Source organism: Haemaphysalis longicornis, unplaced genomic scaffold (assembly GCF_048455015.1).
Source record: "Haemaphysalis longicornis isolate Haplotype H1 unplaced genomic scaffold, Haemaphysalis longicornis Haplotype H1 scaffold_1, whole genome shotgun sequence".
NCBI classification, from domain to species: Eukaryota; Metazoa; Arthropoda; class Arachnida; order Ixodida; family Ixodidae; genus Haemaphysalis; species Haemaphysalis longicornis.
The window spans coordinates 249,573,062-249,592,207 of record NW_027526203.1 but is presented as its reverse complement, the minus strand read 5'-3'; the positions used below and the strand labels follow the sequence as shown (position 1 = coordinate 249,592,207).

General features: G+C 47.8%; 1 protein-coding gene across 1 annotated transcript in view; it reads right to left on the bottom strand.

Moving 5' to 3' along the window:
* The window catches only part of LOC144143882 (germ cell-less protein-like 1), a 76,047-nt gene that overhangs the window by 13,503 nt on the left and 43,398 nt on the right, over positions 1-19,146 (bottom strand). The window contains exons 11-13 of the mRNA XM_077675481.1: positions 17,997-18,072; positions 9,745-9,806; positions 5,644-5,818 (exon numbers count right to left, since the gene is read on the bottom strand). Of these exons, the coding sequence (XP_077531607.1) occupies positions 5,644-5,818; positions 9,745-9,806; positions 17,997-18,072 (313 nt within the window). The remainder of the gene's footprint in view (positions 1-5,643; positions 5,819-9,744; positions 9,807-17,996; positions 18,073-19,146) is intronic.

Here is a 19,146-nt window from a genome sequence, read left to right as displayed (position 1 = left end):
TGGAGCCGACGCCATGTTGACGCCGCCGGCCGCGCCGCGCGCAGCGTGAGAGACTGGAGTGGTTTCGCGGCGGTGTCAGCGCGCGTTGGGCGTGCGCAGAGCGTTTTCGCGAGCAGAAAACAACAGCCCGGCCGTTTCTGGAGAAAGAGTGACAAACAGGGGAGCGAGAGCCGTCACTTGCTCGTTCGGCAGTCGGGTGCCTCGCCGGCTCGTTCGCATCTTCCGCCGGGCCGCGCAGGTCCGTTCGTAACAGCCGAAATTTTTCCCATTGCAAACAATGCAATTTCGCCGGGACTTTTCGGAAATTCGTATCACCCCGAAATTCGCACCCCCAGAATTGTATCATCGAGAGTCCACTGTAACTACGAATAAACACCGATACAGTCTGCGAAAACACGTACCGTTCGCCGGGTATATGCTTCGCGACTTTGCTGCTGAGACACGCTCTGAATTTTTTTTTTTTTTTAGTTTTGGGTGGTTCGAATATTTCGAACAATAAAAGTGCCGTTCGAATCGAATCGAATACCAAAAAATTCGAATCGAATATTCGAAGTTTCGAATATTCGCACACCCCTACTAGTAATTAGCCATTTTTAGTCAAGCAATAGACAAAACAGTGTTGGTCATAAAACTGTAATCTTTATATTTTCCAATACTACGAACCCTGGTGAGCGCAATAATCGAAGCAGTTTTTTTATGCATCGCTTGGAAGTAATTTTAAAGCTCATTAAACTTTGGTAGCACCAGTGGCAAGGAGCCATTTTGAGTGCCCATTTCAAACACCAAAGTTTAACGAGCTTTAAAATTAGTTCCAAGCGATGCATCAAAAAACTGCTTCGATTATTGCGCTCACCAGGGTTCATAGTATTGGAAAATATAAAGATTACAGTTTTATGACCAACACTGTTTTGTCTATTGCTTGACTAAAAATGGCTAATTAGTGATAATTATCTTGGGAACTAATTGACCTACTGAGAAAATAATGGCATATCTGAAATCAGTGGGAGAAAAGCAGCAAGACTGACAAGTTTCACGAAGGTTGCTTGAAAATTAAAAGAAATTGTTTTAAGACCAGTGTCCCCCCTTAAAGTGGTTGTTATTGCAATGAAATTTTGTACAGATTTTACTTCCGATGCATAGACAAAACTAGTAAACTATGAAATTGATACCACTAAATATTCTTGATGATCATAACAAGAAAACATCAGCACACTATTTGTCAATTTTTCTGGCTAAAGAAAACAGAGATACATATTTTTTCCCAATGATTTTCCCAGTCAGAAGTTCACAAGGAACTGCCTAATGGCTCAGAGTTCTTAGTACAAATTTTTGGCGAGAAAAATCATGTGCACAAAAAAAACACAAAGGGATAGGTGGGAGCATTCTTCTGCTGCAGCGTAAAAATTTAACCGCAGCAGCTATACAAAAAACTAACTGCATATATTACAAGAGGAGCTGAATCTTCATAAACTTAGAAAAAGTTGTACTGAGGAACACCTCCCCTTAAACGTACACTAAAGGCTGAATAGCTTTTTGTTGTAAACTGAAAGATCGCGCATTTCGTAGCTTCCTAGGCTTTTGTTAGATGGGCAACGGTGCCTTGTTTGTAAAGAAATAAACAATTATAGATTGTATTTTTCTCAGTCATTTCCCTTTCACTTTTTTGCAACGTTTCGGAGCCCATCACATCAGAGCCGAGCCTGACTTTCCTCGGCCGTTGCCATCTGCCTGTAAGCTTGTACTCATTGGCTTCCACTTTTGTCACTACTTTTCAAGAAAGAGTCTTTTTAATGATATTTTGATGTGGCAGCATACAGCAAAATCAGCCACCAAACCATAACTTTTTGTTGGCAGGGCATGACAATGCCAGTGAAGCTTTTCCAGGAGATTTGATTGATTGATTGCAGGGTTTAACGCGCCGACGCAACGCAGGCGATGAGGCGTGCCGTAGTGGAGGGCTCCGGATTAATTTCGACCACCTGGGGATCTTAACGTGCGCTGAAATATCGAACACTCGGGCGTTTTTGCTTTTCACCTCCATCAGAAAAGCGGCCGCCGCGGCCGGGAATCGAACCCGCGACCTCGTGCTCAGCAGCGCAACGGCTTAGCCACTGAGCCACCACGGCGGGTTTTCCCAGGAAGAATGCCCAGGAGATGCTATGACCAAGGAGCAGGTGCTGAAAGTACCCCTGCCTTAAATCAAATCAGTCGGCAGCCACCTCATTTCGAGTCAACTGCACTACTGAATTGTCTATTGCACATGCTGTACTTATGCAGTACATAATTATTGACATTGTGCATCTACTGAGACCATGCAGGAGGGCTCACTACTGGCATTTTGTGTGCTGTACCGCTAGCTGGAACACCAGTTAATTCACGCGTGCATGCGTGCGTATGTGTACATGCCAGTGTGCAAGGGTGCAAGCATTCGCGCGAGGGTGAGTGTGCATATGAGTGTGGGTGTGCCCATGCGGGTCGGTGCATGCGATTGAGAGTCGGTGTGCATTGCTGAAAAACGACACCTTTTTCTTTATATACACATTAAGAGCTGAAAATTACCTCCCAAGAACCCAAACCTCACGTAAATAACTAAGAAAAAAATTTAAAATGGAAAAAGAAAGTAAAAAAGCTGTTCGGGTTGACAAATTCTACCAAGGATCATTCTAAACAGCGCGAAAGAAGCAGTGCTGACTAACAACTGCTTGATTTAATCAGATAAGAAAAGAACCCATTTGGACATGCATTCAAGAAGAGGAAATAATGATGATAAATACATACTGCCAAAATCACACTTTCTCAAGAAATGCCACCCCACAATCAAGCAGCGCTTATGCAATTTCCACCATTTTTTACGGATCACGAAGACTTCTGCTAGTTCCCTTGTGCGTGTATTGGCATGCGCGAACTTGAAAGTTGTGCGACAAAATTCAGGGGAGCAGTTATGCCTGCGACAATGGTCAGACAAACGGGAACAGGGTGTACCCTTTGTGGAGCTTTTGTGCACCCACAAACTGTACCGCAGCGCCCTGTCTGCCCCACATAAGCTTTGCCACACGTAAAAGGGAGCAAATAAACAACGTTGATTTTGCACCGAACGAACTGGTTCTGGTGTTTTACACCACACACAGCACTATTCGCTTCGCCCGCACACAGCACTATTCGCTTTGCCCGCCCGCACCCCCCAACTTCTTACCAATTCTGGCACGGAGGTTTAGCAGCTTATTTTATGCAGAAAAACACACATTGACGCTGAACTTATTCGCTACCTTTTTATACGATGCAGAATTTCATGGATACATGGAATTACCCCACTTTTGCGCTTGCTCTCTTTTTCTTTCAGCGGTTTTCCTTGCATTTTTAGCTAGCGCATAACTTTTTGTGACGCAGATCGAGGGCATCATCAGGAAGGGCATCATCAGGAAAACTCGTATGTCTGAGCCTTTGAACTTGACAGTGGAAGCTGGAGGCCATCATGTGCTTGCAGGACTTCGCAAGAGCTTAGGAAAGAATATTAACGACACTGCCTGATTTTACTATTTTTGAATGGCCCGAAGAGAGGCTGAGCAGGGGCTTTTCTGACCTGGGCGCAAACGCCCAACATACACGGCTCTCATGAAATAAGAGAGGAAGGGAAGCCTTCGCTATCCAGAAAAATGGTGACAATTGCATTAGCCCACCGTCAATAGCGCTGCTTGATTGTGGGGTGGCATTTCTTGAGAAAGTGTGATTTTGGCAGCATGTACAGTCGAACCTCGATGTAACAAACTTCAATGTAATGAAACCCCCGATGTAACGACCACGTAATTTTTTCTAAGTTCAAGTGTATGCACACTATGTATTTTTAACCACTGTGGAACGAAGTTGATTGATTGTAGGGTTTAACGTGCCGACGCAATGCAGGCGATAAGGCGCCTGCAGGGCTCCGGATTAATTTTTACAACCTGGGGATCTTCAACGTGCGCCGAAATCTCGTACACACGTGTGTTTTTGCTTTTTGCCTCCATCAGAGAAGCGGCCGCCGTGACTGTGTAACGCAGTCCTGTTTGCCGAAATTTCAATGTAATGAAGTTTCAGGGACAATTAGGCACAATATTTTGGTTGTAGAAGTATATTTTGGAGACGCAAGCACCGGAACGCAGTCTCAATAACCACCGAACGGCAACACGGGCCGCCCAATGCCGCCGTGGGCGAGCGCAGTGCCTACAAACTGCGTAAGGTGCCGCTGCCGCTATGGCCTTCGTTCGTGTTGGTTCGTGCTTGTTGGGTTTTGTCGTTCTAGCAACTTTACGGTGAAGCTTTGTGGGTCGCTACGAGCCTTGTGCAGGCGTTTCTTTCACGGCCGTGGCCGTGATTGCGCGCCGATGGCGGCTTCTGCCTCGGCCGAAAAAACGACTCGTACCTTGTGGCAGTGGGAGGAGCCTGGCGACTTGCGCCAATGGGGAGGCACAGACCGCATGGCGGAAGCTTCGAAGCACTCGGGCACGGCCGGCTCGGGGATGCCAGAGACGATTAGGCCTAGCACTGTTGGAGGATCTTTGATAGGTGCTTTCCTAAACGGCGCGGATGGCATTTTACAGTGCAGTTTTCGCCCACATTATCATTCTTTCCCGCATGAACAACTTCATTTTCCCCTCTTATTACACTTTAGTGAGCGGTTAGAAGCAGTCGCTGGAACTACCCGCACCGCGCAGGTAGTTGATGCGGCTATATCGGCGCGCCTGTGGCTTACGCGGTGCGTTTTTGTGTGCAGAAAACGCAACATGTGTTTCACGCTGATGCGCGCGTACACGATTAAGCTTCGACCGCGCGTTGCCCTTCTTTTTAAGCGAAGAGTTCTATTCTGGCAATCGTAACTAGTTTGAGCTACCTGCACCTGTTTCGCTTCACGGCTGCCGCATCGTGCGGGTGGTACCCACAGCAATGTCGGTGCGCCAGCCGTGTATGCACGTCCCGTTTTTGCTTACAGGTACCGCTTCCAGCGGTTAATCCTTCATTTTAACTGCGAATTTCAGTGTAGCGAAATTTCAATGTAACGAAGTCAATTACGAATTTTACCGACTTCGTTACATCAAGGTTTAACTGTATTTATTATCACTATTTCTTTTGTGACTTGCGTGTGCATTTTTGTGTGTTCTTTTCCTGTCTGATTAAATCATTCAGTCTCGTCCTTTTGCGCTGTTGAAAAGGATGCTGAACCAACTGGCAAAGATTTCCCTCCTGTTGCCATGAGGGAAACTTAAGGCTGGCGAAATGGAGAAGTGTCAGAAGAGTGCTTTTGCATTCGAAAGACAATTTTCTGTTTTCTGTCTGGAAGTACTAGGCTGACGAACACCTCCACCAGAAAAAAAAAAGAGAAAGGATTGGGTAAACTCATAAATGGCTGCAATGGCTGGCTGAAAACCTGCCGCGGAATAAAGAATCTCAAAGATAGCCGAATTTCGACAGGATGCGCAGTTTTTTGTCAACGCTAGCCATTCATACACATTTTTTCCAAACATCTCCGTCACAGCTCACTTTCATTCCTATTTTTCATGAAAGAAGGATATTCAAAGACTATAATAACACAAGTGAAAACAAAAGATTGACCAATTTTGAGGTGGCCCTTGGCTTAGCAGAAGAAGGTCCTGCGCACGCGAGACTCACAGCATTGCGGGCCATGGTGACTGAGCGGAGTCCCGTAGAGGCCAGCAGCTGGGCATCCCCCAGCGGCCCCACCGAATAGACCGACAGCCGGTACAGAAGGTGCCGCCGACCCACGCCCGAGGTGGAGCGCAGCACTTCCTGCTCGGAACGTTCATTGCGCCGGAACTTGATGGTCCTGCAGGAGATACGGTGGTTCCACCAGGGACACTGAGCCAACGGCACTGGTTCCATGCTTGTGCAACAGGTGCCAGCAAATGCCATGCACGTACAGCCTCTGCTCTGTACCACCCCCCGCACAGGCCTTTTGGACACCCTCAAAGTGGTACGAACTGCTTCATTTTTGCTCTCGTCTAGTTATTAAAAGCACATCGCATGCTCAAGCTATGCAACGTCCACGCTTGCACATGGACAGATTCGTGGATCATGCGCGAGTATTTTGACCGCAGAAATTCAGGTTAATGCTGCGATCTTTATTGCTTTAAGAACAAACGGAAAGTAAACATTGTGTTTGAGCTACATTTTGTCAGCTTAGATCAGAGGACAATAACGTACACTTCAGAAATGAAAGTACATTCTGGAAAAAAAGATGCTTCATCAAAATCCTCAATTATCCATACATACAATATGAGCTCAATGATATGACCCGAATGGTATGAATTTCCGTATGGACACAGCAACCAAATCCCCCAGTCAAACTACATTATATACAATGGGCTGAATAGTTAAGTTTCTAAACACTGTCACACACTGTGATGGATACATGAATCAACAAGCTGCTAGACGAGTGCCAGATGCCCCAGTCATAGTAAGTGGAAAATAAAAACAGGCTGTTTTAAAACTAAAGAAAAAGGAAGTAAAGCGTATTTTTGCCGGAACGGTTGTGCCTGCTATTCCGCAGGCCAAGGTTGTAGTCACGAACAAGGTTAATATTTGGGGGGGAAAACTCATTAGAGACTCTGATTTGATTAATTTTACCATTATTGCAAATAATAAGTTGCTTGAAGAGTTTGGAAAGTTTTTTGAGCATGCCTATTAAAACGTTGCCATCGGGGTGAACCGGTGCACTGACCGCCAACTAGTTTAACAAGAAAAAAGAAAACGTGGCGTTAAACAGTCATGCACGATGACAAGATAGGATGCATACAAGCACCCGTATCTGTCGTATCCCCGTGGTCGTATCTTGTCTTCGTCGAAGTAAGTTTTGTTTCGTCTTTTCGTCGGCTACAAATTTCACGGCGGCATATTATCCGCTCAGTCATGCGCCCTTCGACTGCGGCATGAGCAACGTCAGGTGCGATCACGCACTGCCTGCTGTTTCACCGAACACGGCTACCACAGAACAGGGAGGATTTCGGCTTCCTTGTATCTCGTAAACGTGTTAATGCATAGTGAAGAAAGCAAATCCCGAAAACCACTTAAGTATCCAATTGTCATGCCAAGCCCAAGCCAAAAAGGGGGTCTTCCCACAAACCCCCACGACGACATGGCTTACAAGGCACAGTTTCCTCTCTAGTATACTTACTAAGAAACTCTATGGCCCCAGTAGCCCGAAGTCCCTTCGTGCCACTTGCAGCCATGTGTAAAATTTTAAGGGGGAAAACGGCCTTTGAAAAAAAAAAAAAAAACCCGAAATGCTTTTTGGAAAACCATATATAGTGGAACCCTGAAAATACGACTTTCAAGGGACCGGGAGAAAGCATCATATGAGCGGGGTGTCCCATGACTGGGGTGCGTGTAAATGCCACCCTAGTAGACAGTCTCACGCGACAGGTGGGCTAAGAACTTATTTAAACTACTATATTTGGTGCGTTCTCGCGTGAATTGTGAACCTTTAGCTCAAATCTCAAGTTTATAAAAGGACGCACGTTTGTGTTGTGCCCCCCTCCCCTCCATGGCGTCAAGTTAGCCCACCAGCCCTGTGCCTTGCGCACGCGAGACAAGGCCGACGTCGTCGAGCGAACTGAGAAAAAGGCGAGTGTGAAACTGCCAAGGCCAAGCAAAACGAACGATAGTACAAGGCGGAGATGAAAAAAAAGGCATTGCCATACATGGTGGAGACACCCTTTGCACAGTCCCGTCCCGCTGCTATTCGGTTAAAGCGCTCAACACATAGCTGTTTCTGTTTCCCACAAGACCCAGCAACCCGAAATAGATAAGATGATTCAAACTTGGCGAGCAAACCGTGTTGGGGTGAAAATTATAACGCGGTCTTGCTACAGATGCTACGGCTGCTGCGGCGGCCAGCGAGTGACCCAAAATGGCAGTGCCAACGGGTACGTACGTGTCTCCACCCTTGTGGCGGACGCGCGTGAATTGAGGCACTCTAGCAAAGAAAAGAGCGGAGTGACAACGCGGCTTTGAAAGACACTGATAAGCAGAGAGAAGAGATATAGGGAGAGAGCGTTGTGAAAGGAAGAAACTTGGATCGAGCGGGCGGGGAAAGTGGCAATTCGGTCATCGCGGTGGGGTTGCGTCGTATGTGTTTTCACGTTCATCGGCAGCTCGACAGGAGCTTCAAATTCACGGTCCACCTGCCACTTGAACTTTGAATTCTCGCGGTTGGCGCATTGGCATACTGGTGCCACGTGGGGCCGTCGCAGGTTACCTCCCAATCACGAGACGCTAGCCTGCTTGCTAGCGTCTGTTCAGCCAGTGGTCCGGCCTGCCTGCGGACATTTGCACATCAAGCAGCGTCAAACAGGGGTTAAGAATAAAGAAGGTCAGGACGAGGCAGCGAAGCGGTTTAAAATGGGGGAAAAACTCCAGTTTCTCCGTGCCAGGGTCTGTCATATGAAGCAGACCGCGTGTACCCGAGTGTCACATCACCGGGGGGGTTTTTAATGCATTGTTTCTATGGGAAGTTTACAGGTTTCCTGTGAACCTGTAAAGAGGCGCTGAACATTTTCACAATTTCATCCACATTTAGAAAAATTTGAAATTAAGCTTATTCTTTTTCTTCAAGGCTTATTTTATAAAAACCCGTTAGAGACTGGCATCACTGGAAAAGGCACTCAATCATGTATGTTTCAGGTCAATGCAACATGTGCCCAGCCAATATATTTAGCAAATGAAAGTTTTCTTAGACACCTAAGAATCGGCTAATTTCCTGGCAGTAGCATGAAAGTTATAATCCCTAGACTCCTAATTATATATGAATGAAATTAAACTCAGCAGGATTATTGAGTTACCTTAAAGGTCAAACACGGTACAATTTGCTTTCATACATAGTACAGTAAAAGCGCGTTAATTCGACTCTCGTTAATTCGGACACGTCATCTGGTCCCTGTAAATATACGCATCACTCTATGAGACAGGGCGCTCGTTATTTCGGACAGATTTGACCGCAAATCGGATAATTCGGCGACTTTCAGGCCGCTGGCGAGGCTCAAAAACGAAAAAAGCACAATTCGGAACAAAAGTGAAGCTCAAACGCAGCATCGCCATGGACATCAATTATCGACTTGGCTTGACTTGAGACTGGTTGAATGTCTTTTCTTCGCGTGTAGGTTTGGCGGTGCCATCGGTGCCATTTTGTGGCTTTGTTTTGACACTGAAGATAGCATGCGAGCTGCTGAGCACCTTGAAGGGCTCAGAAAAATTGTGTCCGCGCGAATTTCTGCTCGAAAGCAGACAAGCATACGTGATTACTTCGTAAAATAAAGGTATGTAGAAAAAAAACTTGCATTATTGTGTTTATTTCGACCATTCGATAATACGGACATTTGGTTAATTCGGACATTTTTTCCGGTCCTCAGAAATCCGAATTAACGAGCTTTTACTGTATAAGGTGAGGTGAAGCCCTTTTCGGAGGCAATATTTCCATAGAAGCCCTCACCAATCCGCTTCCTCCATCCCAGCGCAAGAATACATCTGTAACATACGATATTCAGCCCATTGTACACGATTCACTTCAGCTGAGAAACTCTTTTAAATTTGTAGCATCCTGAAACTTGAACCAGCTGTAATTGTATCGTTAAGACAGCACTGTAACTACAATGTAGCCACTGCAACATTTTCGGGCCTCGTGAACCTTGTAGAATACGCATAAAGAAAACAAGCGCAGTTAAATCTTTTAAGATATGTCTGGCCTTTGCAACTAACCTTCCATGGTAAGTGACAATGAGGTCCACTCCAAAGTTGTAGCCGGTCCACCGCCAAATGTGCTGCACAGAGTAGATACACCAGTTACATCAGGGGCTGAAAGAGATATTTAGAGACTACAAACCAGCAAGCACAACAATCGTATGGGTGCAGGATTACCACACTAACAAAATGAAACAATACCCGCTGCACTGTTTTTTACCTTATTCACGAATGGGAAGGGAGGGGGGGGGGATACATGTAAAAAAAAAATTCCCCCGCATTTCCCCGAGGGGGAGAATGTGAAAGTGCGAATGCACGGTTGTCGGCCCGCTTGCGGCGCTTGCGCTCGGCCCCCGCAGCCCACCGCCTCGCCGCCTTCTCTTCCATCTCTTCCATCGGGTTTGTAGTATCACGTGTACACCACGCAGTTATCAAGCCGCTATAACGCCGCTGAGTCGCCAACGCACGCCGCTGACGACGTAGTTTGAATGCGTTAAAGATATAAGGCGCGTCACTGACACTGATATCAGCGTCGCGTCCGTGGCTTCGTCGGTAGAGCGTCGCGCTGCGGCCGCAAAGTCCTCGGATCGAAACCTGGCGCCGGATGCTGTTTCTTTTTTAAATATAGAGGAGCACTGCGGACGCCGCCGCCGCCGCCGCCGGTGGATGGTTTGGGGTCGCTTATAAAGTGCATTCGCACTTAAAAATCACCTGTGCCACAAGTCCTTGGTGTGGCTTCACTGCATGACACTATAGCTATGCCAAGAAGCTCTACACTTCTGTTGCACTTCTACTGATGGCTTAATCCGAGCCCCCAAGTGTAACGTCCCCACCACCGCGGCGGTATCACTGTGAGTAGAGCAATAGCAATCAGAAATAACGAAAGGATTTTGCGACATGCAGATTCTTTCTTTAAGTGAAGCTTATACAGATAGGGTTCTGTATATTTTTGATTTTGATGTCTGAGAACAAAAACTTTAAAGGCTGCAGGTGTCTTTGAAGCACAAGTCATTCATAGTGCAAGGTGTTGGAAAACGAAGATCACAGTGTGTGTCCAATCAGCACGTGCTCACCACCAAAGTCACACACCATTGAAATTTCAAAACATGATTTACACTTGAAAGCTTATACGTCTCATTACTTGGATATGCATCTATGGTAGATTAGTCTATAATAAACATCAGTTTCGAAATAATAAAAAAAGTGATGATCTCATCACACGGACATGCACTTGGAGTGGTTTAGTCATCATTAACAGGCACCACTATCAAGATCAGTAGAGTGAAAATAAAAGTGTGTGCGTGTATGTATGCGTCTCTCAGCGGTGACCACCGTCAACACTCGAGAGAAATAAAATTTTCTTATACCTTTCACCTAAATACTGTGCTACCTCTATGTAATGAGCTAAGAAGGTTTCCTGGTCACCCACCTCCACAGGGTGGAATGGCTCGTGTTTTTTTCACGCCCGCACACGCGGGCCTGGAGGGCAACGAACGGGCCAACGAGGCTGCTCGAGCATTCACCTACCGAGAGCCCCTGCAATCCGCTCTACACCCTGCTGACAACACCAAGGATCGCCTATGCACCTACCGGGACGTGCTCGACCAATACAGGGGCGAAAGACGGAAGTACCCTGCAGCCAACCCCTCACTGACCAAAAAGCAAGAAGTTGCACGGAGAGAGAGAGAGATAAAACATCTTTATTACCCGGCAAAATTGACGCTGCCTAACGTCGTGTCAGTCGGTCCCTCGGCATCGGCTACCTACATGCACCCAGCCCCCGAGGGGACAGTGCTTTCGGCCGCTGACGCTCGAGAGCCTCCAACACTTGCTGGACGGCCCTGTATTGCACGTCGTAATCCTTGCTTGCCACCGCATCCGCTAGGTGCGGCGGAGCACCGTCGTTCACTTTGCAGTTCCACAGGATATGAGCCATCGTGGCCCTGTCCTTCCTACACACCGCGCACACATCGCTCGGATACACGTCCGGGCACATGTGCTTGGCTATCACCGGAGTCCACATCGCGCACGTTTGTAGTTGTCGCAGCGTCACCGCTTCCCTCCTCGTAAGCTTGTGGTGGGGCGGCGGGAACACCTGCCTGTTGCCCCTGTACCACTCCAGAGTGTCCTTATACGAGGTGAGCGGCGTCGCCTCGTCGTCTTCCGTTTCCATTGGCGGGGGGCGTCTTCAGACTAATACATATCCCAACCCAGGCCTCTACAGGCACTTCCACCCAGAAATTCGTGACGGTAAATGTAAGCACTGCCCCCAGCTTGCAAGTTTGGCACACATTCTTTGGGAATGCCCTGTTATACAAAGAACACTTCAGCATTACAGAGGGAACATTTATTATCAACACCAAAGAGCAGTGGGAGACTGTGCTGCTTAGCGAGGACCCTGCCATCCAGCGTTGGGCCGTCCAGAGGGCCGAAGACGCCGCTAGGAGCCAAGACATACTGGCCGTCGTCTGAAGCACACCGGCCATAACTAGGCCTTTCCTCTGGACACAATAAAGTTACTTCCTCCTCCTCCTCCCCGGGAGCCAAGCCAGCCAAAACGTCCGAGGCCCCGAGCCTTGACAGGCCAGGTTCCTCCTTCCCCTTAAAGGGGCCCTAAATAGGTTTCTGAAGGTCGCCATTTCAATCGCGCAATCACTAGAGTACCCCTTCACGACAATGTATACCAAATATTAAACCTCTGCGTAAAGCAGGGGCCGCACAAACACGCAACAAAGATGCTTTCTTTCTTCCTTGCTCACCTACCGCTTCCTTGCCGCCACACTTGCGCGCTGTGACGTGCGACAGAGCGCTTGTGACGCACCCGTGTGACGCTTGAAGCTCTCAACAGTACAGCTGCGCTATTGGTGGGCCCCGTTAAGTGCTGTAGCCAGTCAGCGTTCCCGGCTCTGGGAGAAACGCGGTTGCGCGCAGCACTCCTGCACCGGCGGCACGGCATATTCGTCCTGCACGGGTGGCACGGACGAATGTTTATCGTCGCCATCCGTTACACGAGCGTAGCTGAGTTTGTAGTCGTTTACAAGGTATTAATAACGCTGAAAAACACGGAAAATCTCTGCGGGCACAAACGGCCGCTACACGCGCGACTGCGGCAAGCATCTGCCTGCTCGGTCGGCAAGCAGCCCACTGTGCGGTGTACGCACGATAACGCATACACCGCAGCAGCTAAAACTTGTCACCGCCCGCCAGTGCGGGACTATTGCTGAAAATCAGTTTGCTAATACGCGAAAGGGGGTGATAGTGCAGTGAAAGATTGCGCAGGGGGTCGTCGTCGCGGTCTCGCAAAGCAGTCTGGATAACTGCGGCGATGCTAAGCCTTTTCACCGACCTCGGTGGGACGAGTTCACCGCGAAACGCTAACGCTAGCGAGCCGCTAGCGAGCCGCTATAGTTGTCGGTGGCAATCTTCAATTATTGTCGTTAGCGAGCATGTTGAGTTAGAAAGCCCCCTATCTTGCCTTCAAATGCTCGTTTGCGCTCGTTTCCGCCGACGCAAGCACGGCCGGCGCGAGGAGCCGTTCGATGCGGGCCGGCCACCGACCGACCCCGCTGAGCGGTAGTAGGCGATGCTTGGCCGTCGTCTGCTACAAGCGTGACGTACCGCCGAGCGGAGCCAATGGCTGCGCGCTTCTCGACACAACCCTGTTTCTCTAGGTGTCAACGATTAGGTCTTGCGCCTGGTCGGTGGCGTCTCCGCTTCCACAGTGCTTTGGAGGAGCGGTTAAAGGGGTATTCACACGACGGAGCGTTTCAGCGGAGAAATCCGAGGGAGGTCGTGACGTCACCGCAGGCGGACCTCCGCTCGGCTAGCTCCTTCGCTCACACGGAGGATGCGACTTTCGGACGGACATCACTGTTTGCAGCCGCCTATCTCGAAAGCATAGCTGCCGTAGCACCGCCGATTCCGCGACGGCGGCAGTTTCTGTTAAGCGCATACGTACTGATCTTGTCAACCGACCAAAAATTGGTCGTCGACGCGATGCAGGTGCTGCCGCGCGGAGAGAACGGCGCGCGACGTAGTAGCAGCCGACCGGCCAACCTACAGGCCCGCATACTGATGTTAGGCTTAACACTGCGGCGAATATTCGATCGCCGCTCTGGCAAGCGGCTCAGGTGACGATTTTTAAAGCAACTTTCCATCACATCATTACCCCATTTCTCGTATACGCAGCTTTGTTTGCGCCTTGGGGAGCAATAACAAGTTGTCGCTCGAGCTACCGGCGCCGGCCTGCGCCACTTCGCAGCCGCGGCCGCCGCTCGCCAAGCGCCCGTGCTGGTGGTATACGCGGCTCCCTCAGTGCGCCTGTCATGTGCGCCACGAATTTTCGCGTCCAATGTAATAAGAAGCGATAAAAATAAAGTGCCTGCAACCGCTCTAGAACTTCAGTCGCGGCCAGCTGCCCGACGAGCAGACGAAATCCCGCCTCCTCCGCCGCGGAGCGTCGGAGGGTTTGTAGCTCGCGAGCAGAAGCTCCGATCTCCCATCGGAGGCGGTGCGCCGGAGAGAAACCGTGACGTAGGGGTCACGTGGTGCGCACTCCTAGGAGCGAAACGGCGGATTTCTCTCTCGTGTGAATACCCCTTAAAGAGGGAATGCGCCAGGCCTTGTTGCGGGCCCTTTTTAATGAACGATAGCTCGGCTAATACTGGACGCTTTTAAATCATTTTTGCGACAGGATGTTCTTTGGATAGTACTCCAATGATTGCGCACGTAAAATCTCAACCTTTGGAACCCTGTTTAGGGCCCCTTTAAGTACTGCGCCAAAGATGGAAAACCTCAAAAGGCATGTGAGCAGCCAAAAGTTACGGCTGGCCAGCTATGCTTGCAGCATTCCACCTAGTCTCCACCAGTTGTTTGTGTGTCCAGTAAGCATCCCTCTGGTGAATGGCGAGATTTTTGGCACTCTGAAAGCCTTTCTGCATTTAAAACATGTCAATAAACTCGAATGCTATATATAATAATGAGGTTCGCTGGGACGCTTCCTTTTTTTTTAGTGTTTTGCCCTGGTCTAATTGTAATTTCTCTTTGCAAAGCCCACTGTTTAAAGCTCAAGCACATTTTCCGAACGTATTTCGACTATGAGCAGCAAAGTCTGATAACAGTGCAAACTGTGTACTCGGAAACTGTACGTGTACACACACACCAGCTTAAATAAAAGACAGTGAAGTGCTTCAGCAGTAACAAGGCTCCTGGCAGAGCAAGCTTTGTGTCGGGTTGTGACATGTGCACAATAATGAAGGTGCCCATTAGCACCTTCCAACCAGGGGATAGCAGCAACATCACCGTTACACGAAGTGGCCCCAAACTACCGTATTTACCCGATTCTAACGCGCACTTTTTTTCCGGAAAAATAGGTCGAAAAATCGCATGCGCGTTAGAATCGGATACGAAACCAAAACTGCCGAAACAGAGGAAATTTCGTCCCACCCATCGCCATCGCCATCTCAAGATGGCGCCAAAGCTTTTAGCGACGATTTTTCGGACGCAGGAAGCATAGGCGCCTAGGCTTTTCTGTCGGCGTTCACACAAATCGTCAAATCGTTCCACTTGCGTGCTTGATAACAGCAATGGCAGCAGCGGCTCTCACGCGTTCAAAACGAGCGGTCGGCTGAAGCGTGCGCCTCTGGAGAAGCTCGCCGGATGGGCGTGCGAGGCGTGGGCCACGATCCCATCGACCATGATTGAACGTTCGTTCAGAAGTGTGGCATCGCGAACGCGCTTGACGGCACTGAGGACGAGATGTTGTGGTCAGCGAAGAGCGACGAGGAGTCAGATGAGTGAGATTACTTCGGGAAATATATCGCCCGTTTCTCTCGCATTCGTTTTTCTTGCTCACAAAGTTCCGTGCACGTTACAATCGGAAGTGCAAGTTTTTTCGTTTTTTCCCCCTGGAAAATCGGGTGCGCGTTAGAATCGGGGGCACGTTAGAATCGGGTAATTACGGTAACTGCAAGGTTTGGGGGAAAAAAAGCCCACAAGTAAGCCAGCAAAAAGACAATCTTCGAAACATGGCCGTTTTCCTAACAAAGGTGTCATTACAGGAGCAGCTGTGGCACTCGCAAGGTGCCCTTGAAGTAATTCATTGCAACTTTCCTCGAATGGCTCTTAACTCATTCGTGACCACGTCTATTCAAAATTGTTCAATTTGAACGATACCTTGAGAGCCCCTTTTCATACCGTTCCAGGTGTTGCTGGAACATGTAAAGCTATTTGGAGTTAGCTCCGAAAATGCCCTTTCAAAATCAGTTTTGTTTTCATTTTTTGCAACAAAAACGGGATTTTTGATATGCGTTTGCATCACCTGGGTGTGGAAAAGGGACGTGGTCATCGCACGTCACAGCTACCAACGAAGATTGCGTGCCACTGATAATTACTCTGCATCAGCGTTTAGTTGTCATTATCACGATATGAATGGTGAATCAGCAAACGATTTGCAATCATCAGGTTTGCACTCTGACAGTAATAATCCCTGAAATCGGCTGAAAATGTCAAGCAGTGCCTGTTTGCAAAGCTACTTTATGATTTTAGGCATTTTTATTGCCTTTGAGAACATTGTTCTAAGTTGTTTTGTAGAGTTCTACTTACCACAGGACCATTCGCAAACAGTTTACAACAGTTTCTGTTTCACTTTTGCATCGCGAAATTCATATTTGGCGCTACTACGCAGTTACCCAACTTCAAGCCTACCTGCCATGGTGCCTTGGGCGTCCCTGACTGATCCTCGAAAAAAGCGTGCCGCTCCTGATTTCACCCTACCCTAACCCGATTTCTGCAATAAAAACTTCCGATGCAAGTCAAAAGATAACACCCAGTCACCAGATATCCGTTCTGACCAGAAGAGCGCTTCAAACCGGCCTAACACACCACCAGCTGTTCACCTGCCAGTTTCGTTTCCATACGAGGGTATCTCCAGAGGTCTAGTGTTGCACCTTAGTTGAACTGTCTATTCCGATAGAGTCTCCAATAAGTTTTGTACTGTTTCATTTCAGAAATGTTAGGTGGCGCTGCAATGCGGGAGGCTCGTTGTGCTCATCTTTTTTATCGCGCAACACCTACTCGGCCAAAGTTTGTAGGGCACAATTCTAGCGCATCGCACCTCGTTCCTGCAAGCAAGGCTACAATTGCGAGTCAGAAGATGATAAAGCTTAACTTTATGTTTTGAGAGATAACTGACCATGAACATCAACAAGCATCAACCACGAAGTTCCGTTTTCAACTTCATGCATGTTTTTCCGCATCGAGTGCTTGTCCCAAATATTGTTGCGGCTGTAAATGCAAATTCAGTCATTGAAAAGATGTTTTTAAGTTATGTGGGGGCAAATTGCTGCCTCTAATAATGTCAAACCCCCACAGTTCTTCCAGGGAACCCCCCAAAATTGCACATTTTGAAATGGAGGTTGGGCTTCACCGCATGGCACGAGCACCACACGTGCTAGCATATTTTATTTATATCTGACAAACTGTTACGCGCAAGTCGACATTTTTTCTAGGACCCGCCGCGGTGGCTCAGTGGCTAAGGTGTTGCGCTGCTGAGCACGAGATCGCGGGTTCGATTCCCGGCCGCGGCAGCCGCTTTTCTGATGGAGGCGAAAAGCAAAAACGCCCGTGTGTACGAGATTTCGGCGCACGTTAAAGATCCCCAGGTGGTCAAGATTAATCCGGAGCCCTCCACTATGGCGCGCCTCATCGCCTGCGTTGCGTCGGCGCGTTAAACCCTACAATCAATCAATCAATCAATCAATCAATCAATCAATCAATCAATCAATCAATCAATTTTTTCTAGGGTGTGTTTTTGAAATGTCTCCCTACAAAATGTATATTCTAATTTTTTTCTACTACCGGTGGTTTGTTATACACAACTCCTTTTTTATCATTTTTTTTCGACAACTTGACAATGATTTTGATCTTTTTTTCGCAATTATGATATATAAAAACATTTTAAAAACTGGTGTTATTGGAAAGGCTGTTAAATAATCTGCCTTTTGTGTTCCTGTAATTAGTGCCTAACCAATTTTTTTAGCTGAAAGAAATGTTTCCTTGGGCCCCTACAAATCGGTAATTTTCCCGCGGTTCCGAGAGTTAAATTCTTAAGCTCAATTCCCATCAATCTGTGCAGTACTGACCTAGCCATAAAAAGTGCATATGCAGCTCAGCCTTTATGCCCACACATTGCGGGCCCCAACAGTGCCTCCTTTCTTCTCACAGACGTGATGCCCGTCTTACAGGAGGGCCCCGATAGGACGCACACCCACCTGAACGTCTGTGGTGAGGACTCGGCCACAACGCAGGCAGCACTTGTTGAACTCTTCCTCGGGTATGTTCTTGGGGCTGCACCAGGTGCAAGGAAAAGGGAGAGGGGGGAGGAGGGCATTGAAGGAACAGCACTAGCAAAGCACTGAGGTAAGGCACTGCTTCAATGAGAACTAGAACAAAAAAAAAGTGAAAATCTGGCTAACAAACACAAACAAACCAAACACTAAAATCCCGGAATTCAAAGCACAATGTGGTCCACATTCTGCGTGAGGTACACTGCACATCTAATACCCTTGCTACATGCGCTTTGAGAGAGACCGAGAATAAACAATTATTTGGAGCAGAGCAATGACTTTCTGATACAATGGCATTCGGACTGGAAAACGTTTCAGTGATTTACACGAGAATACTCAAAGGAAGTTAGTTGAAAGCTTCCATATTCACCCCCCATGTTTTGTTCTCATACTTTACAAAAAAAAAGCATTGTTTTGAGTAATAAAAATTGATTTTAACCTACAAACCCACAAAACAGAATGGGTAAGAAGGCTTCTGTAGGAGGTCGTTTCCTTTTGTGCTGCCAGTTTAGAGAGTACAAAGTTACCTTGAAATTGCACACTGAGTGACAGAAAACTAAAACAAATGAAAGATTATTAAAAACTTGCTCTTTGAACTTCAGTTTACTCCCAAATAACAATTTTAATGTTTTATTCCCAGATACACCAAGATTTCACTGACGTCATATCCGCCACGGAAATGACGCCAGTACAACGAAGCAAGCGGCCTGTAAAGAATGCACCCCTGCACACAGGGTGTTCTTGCGGGGAAGCAACCTTTAGTACTAAAGAGTATGTTATATGTACTTCGGTTTTTCATTTTCGGGTTTTATATTTTAACACGAAAGTGTTTTATGCCGGGATACGCCAGGATTTCACTGACGCCATATCCGTCACAGAAATGCTGCCAGTACACCTTTGCCGAAGCGACCACCAAGCAGAACTTCGCTCGCCAAGCACACCCACAAGACAGCTGCCAACCCGCAAATCATGCTCAGCTGCAAATTTCACTGCACATTTCACTTCCGTGTTTTACCAATTCCTATGACAGAGGAATCAACCCCAGTTTTTTGTAATTGTAGCATACAGAAACTGT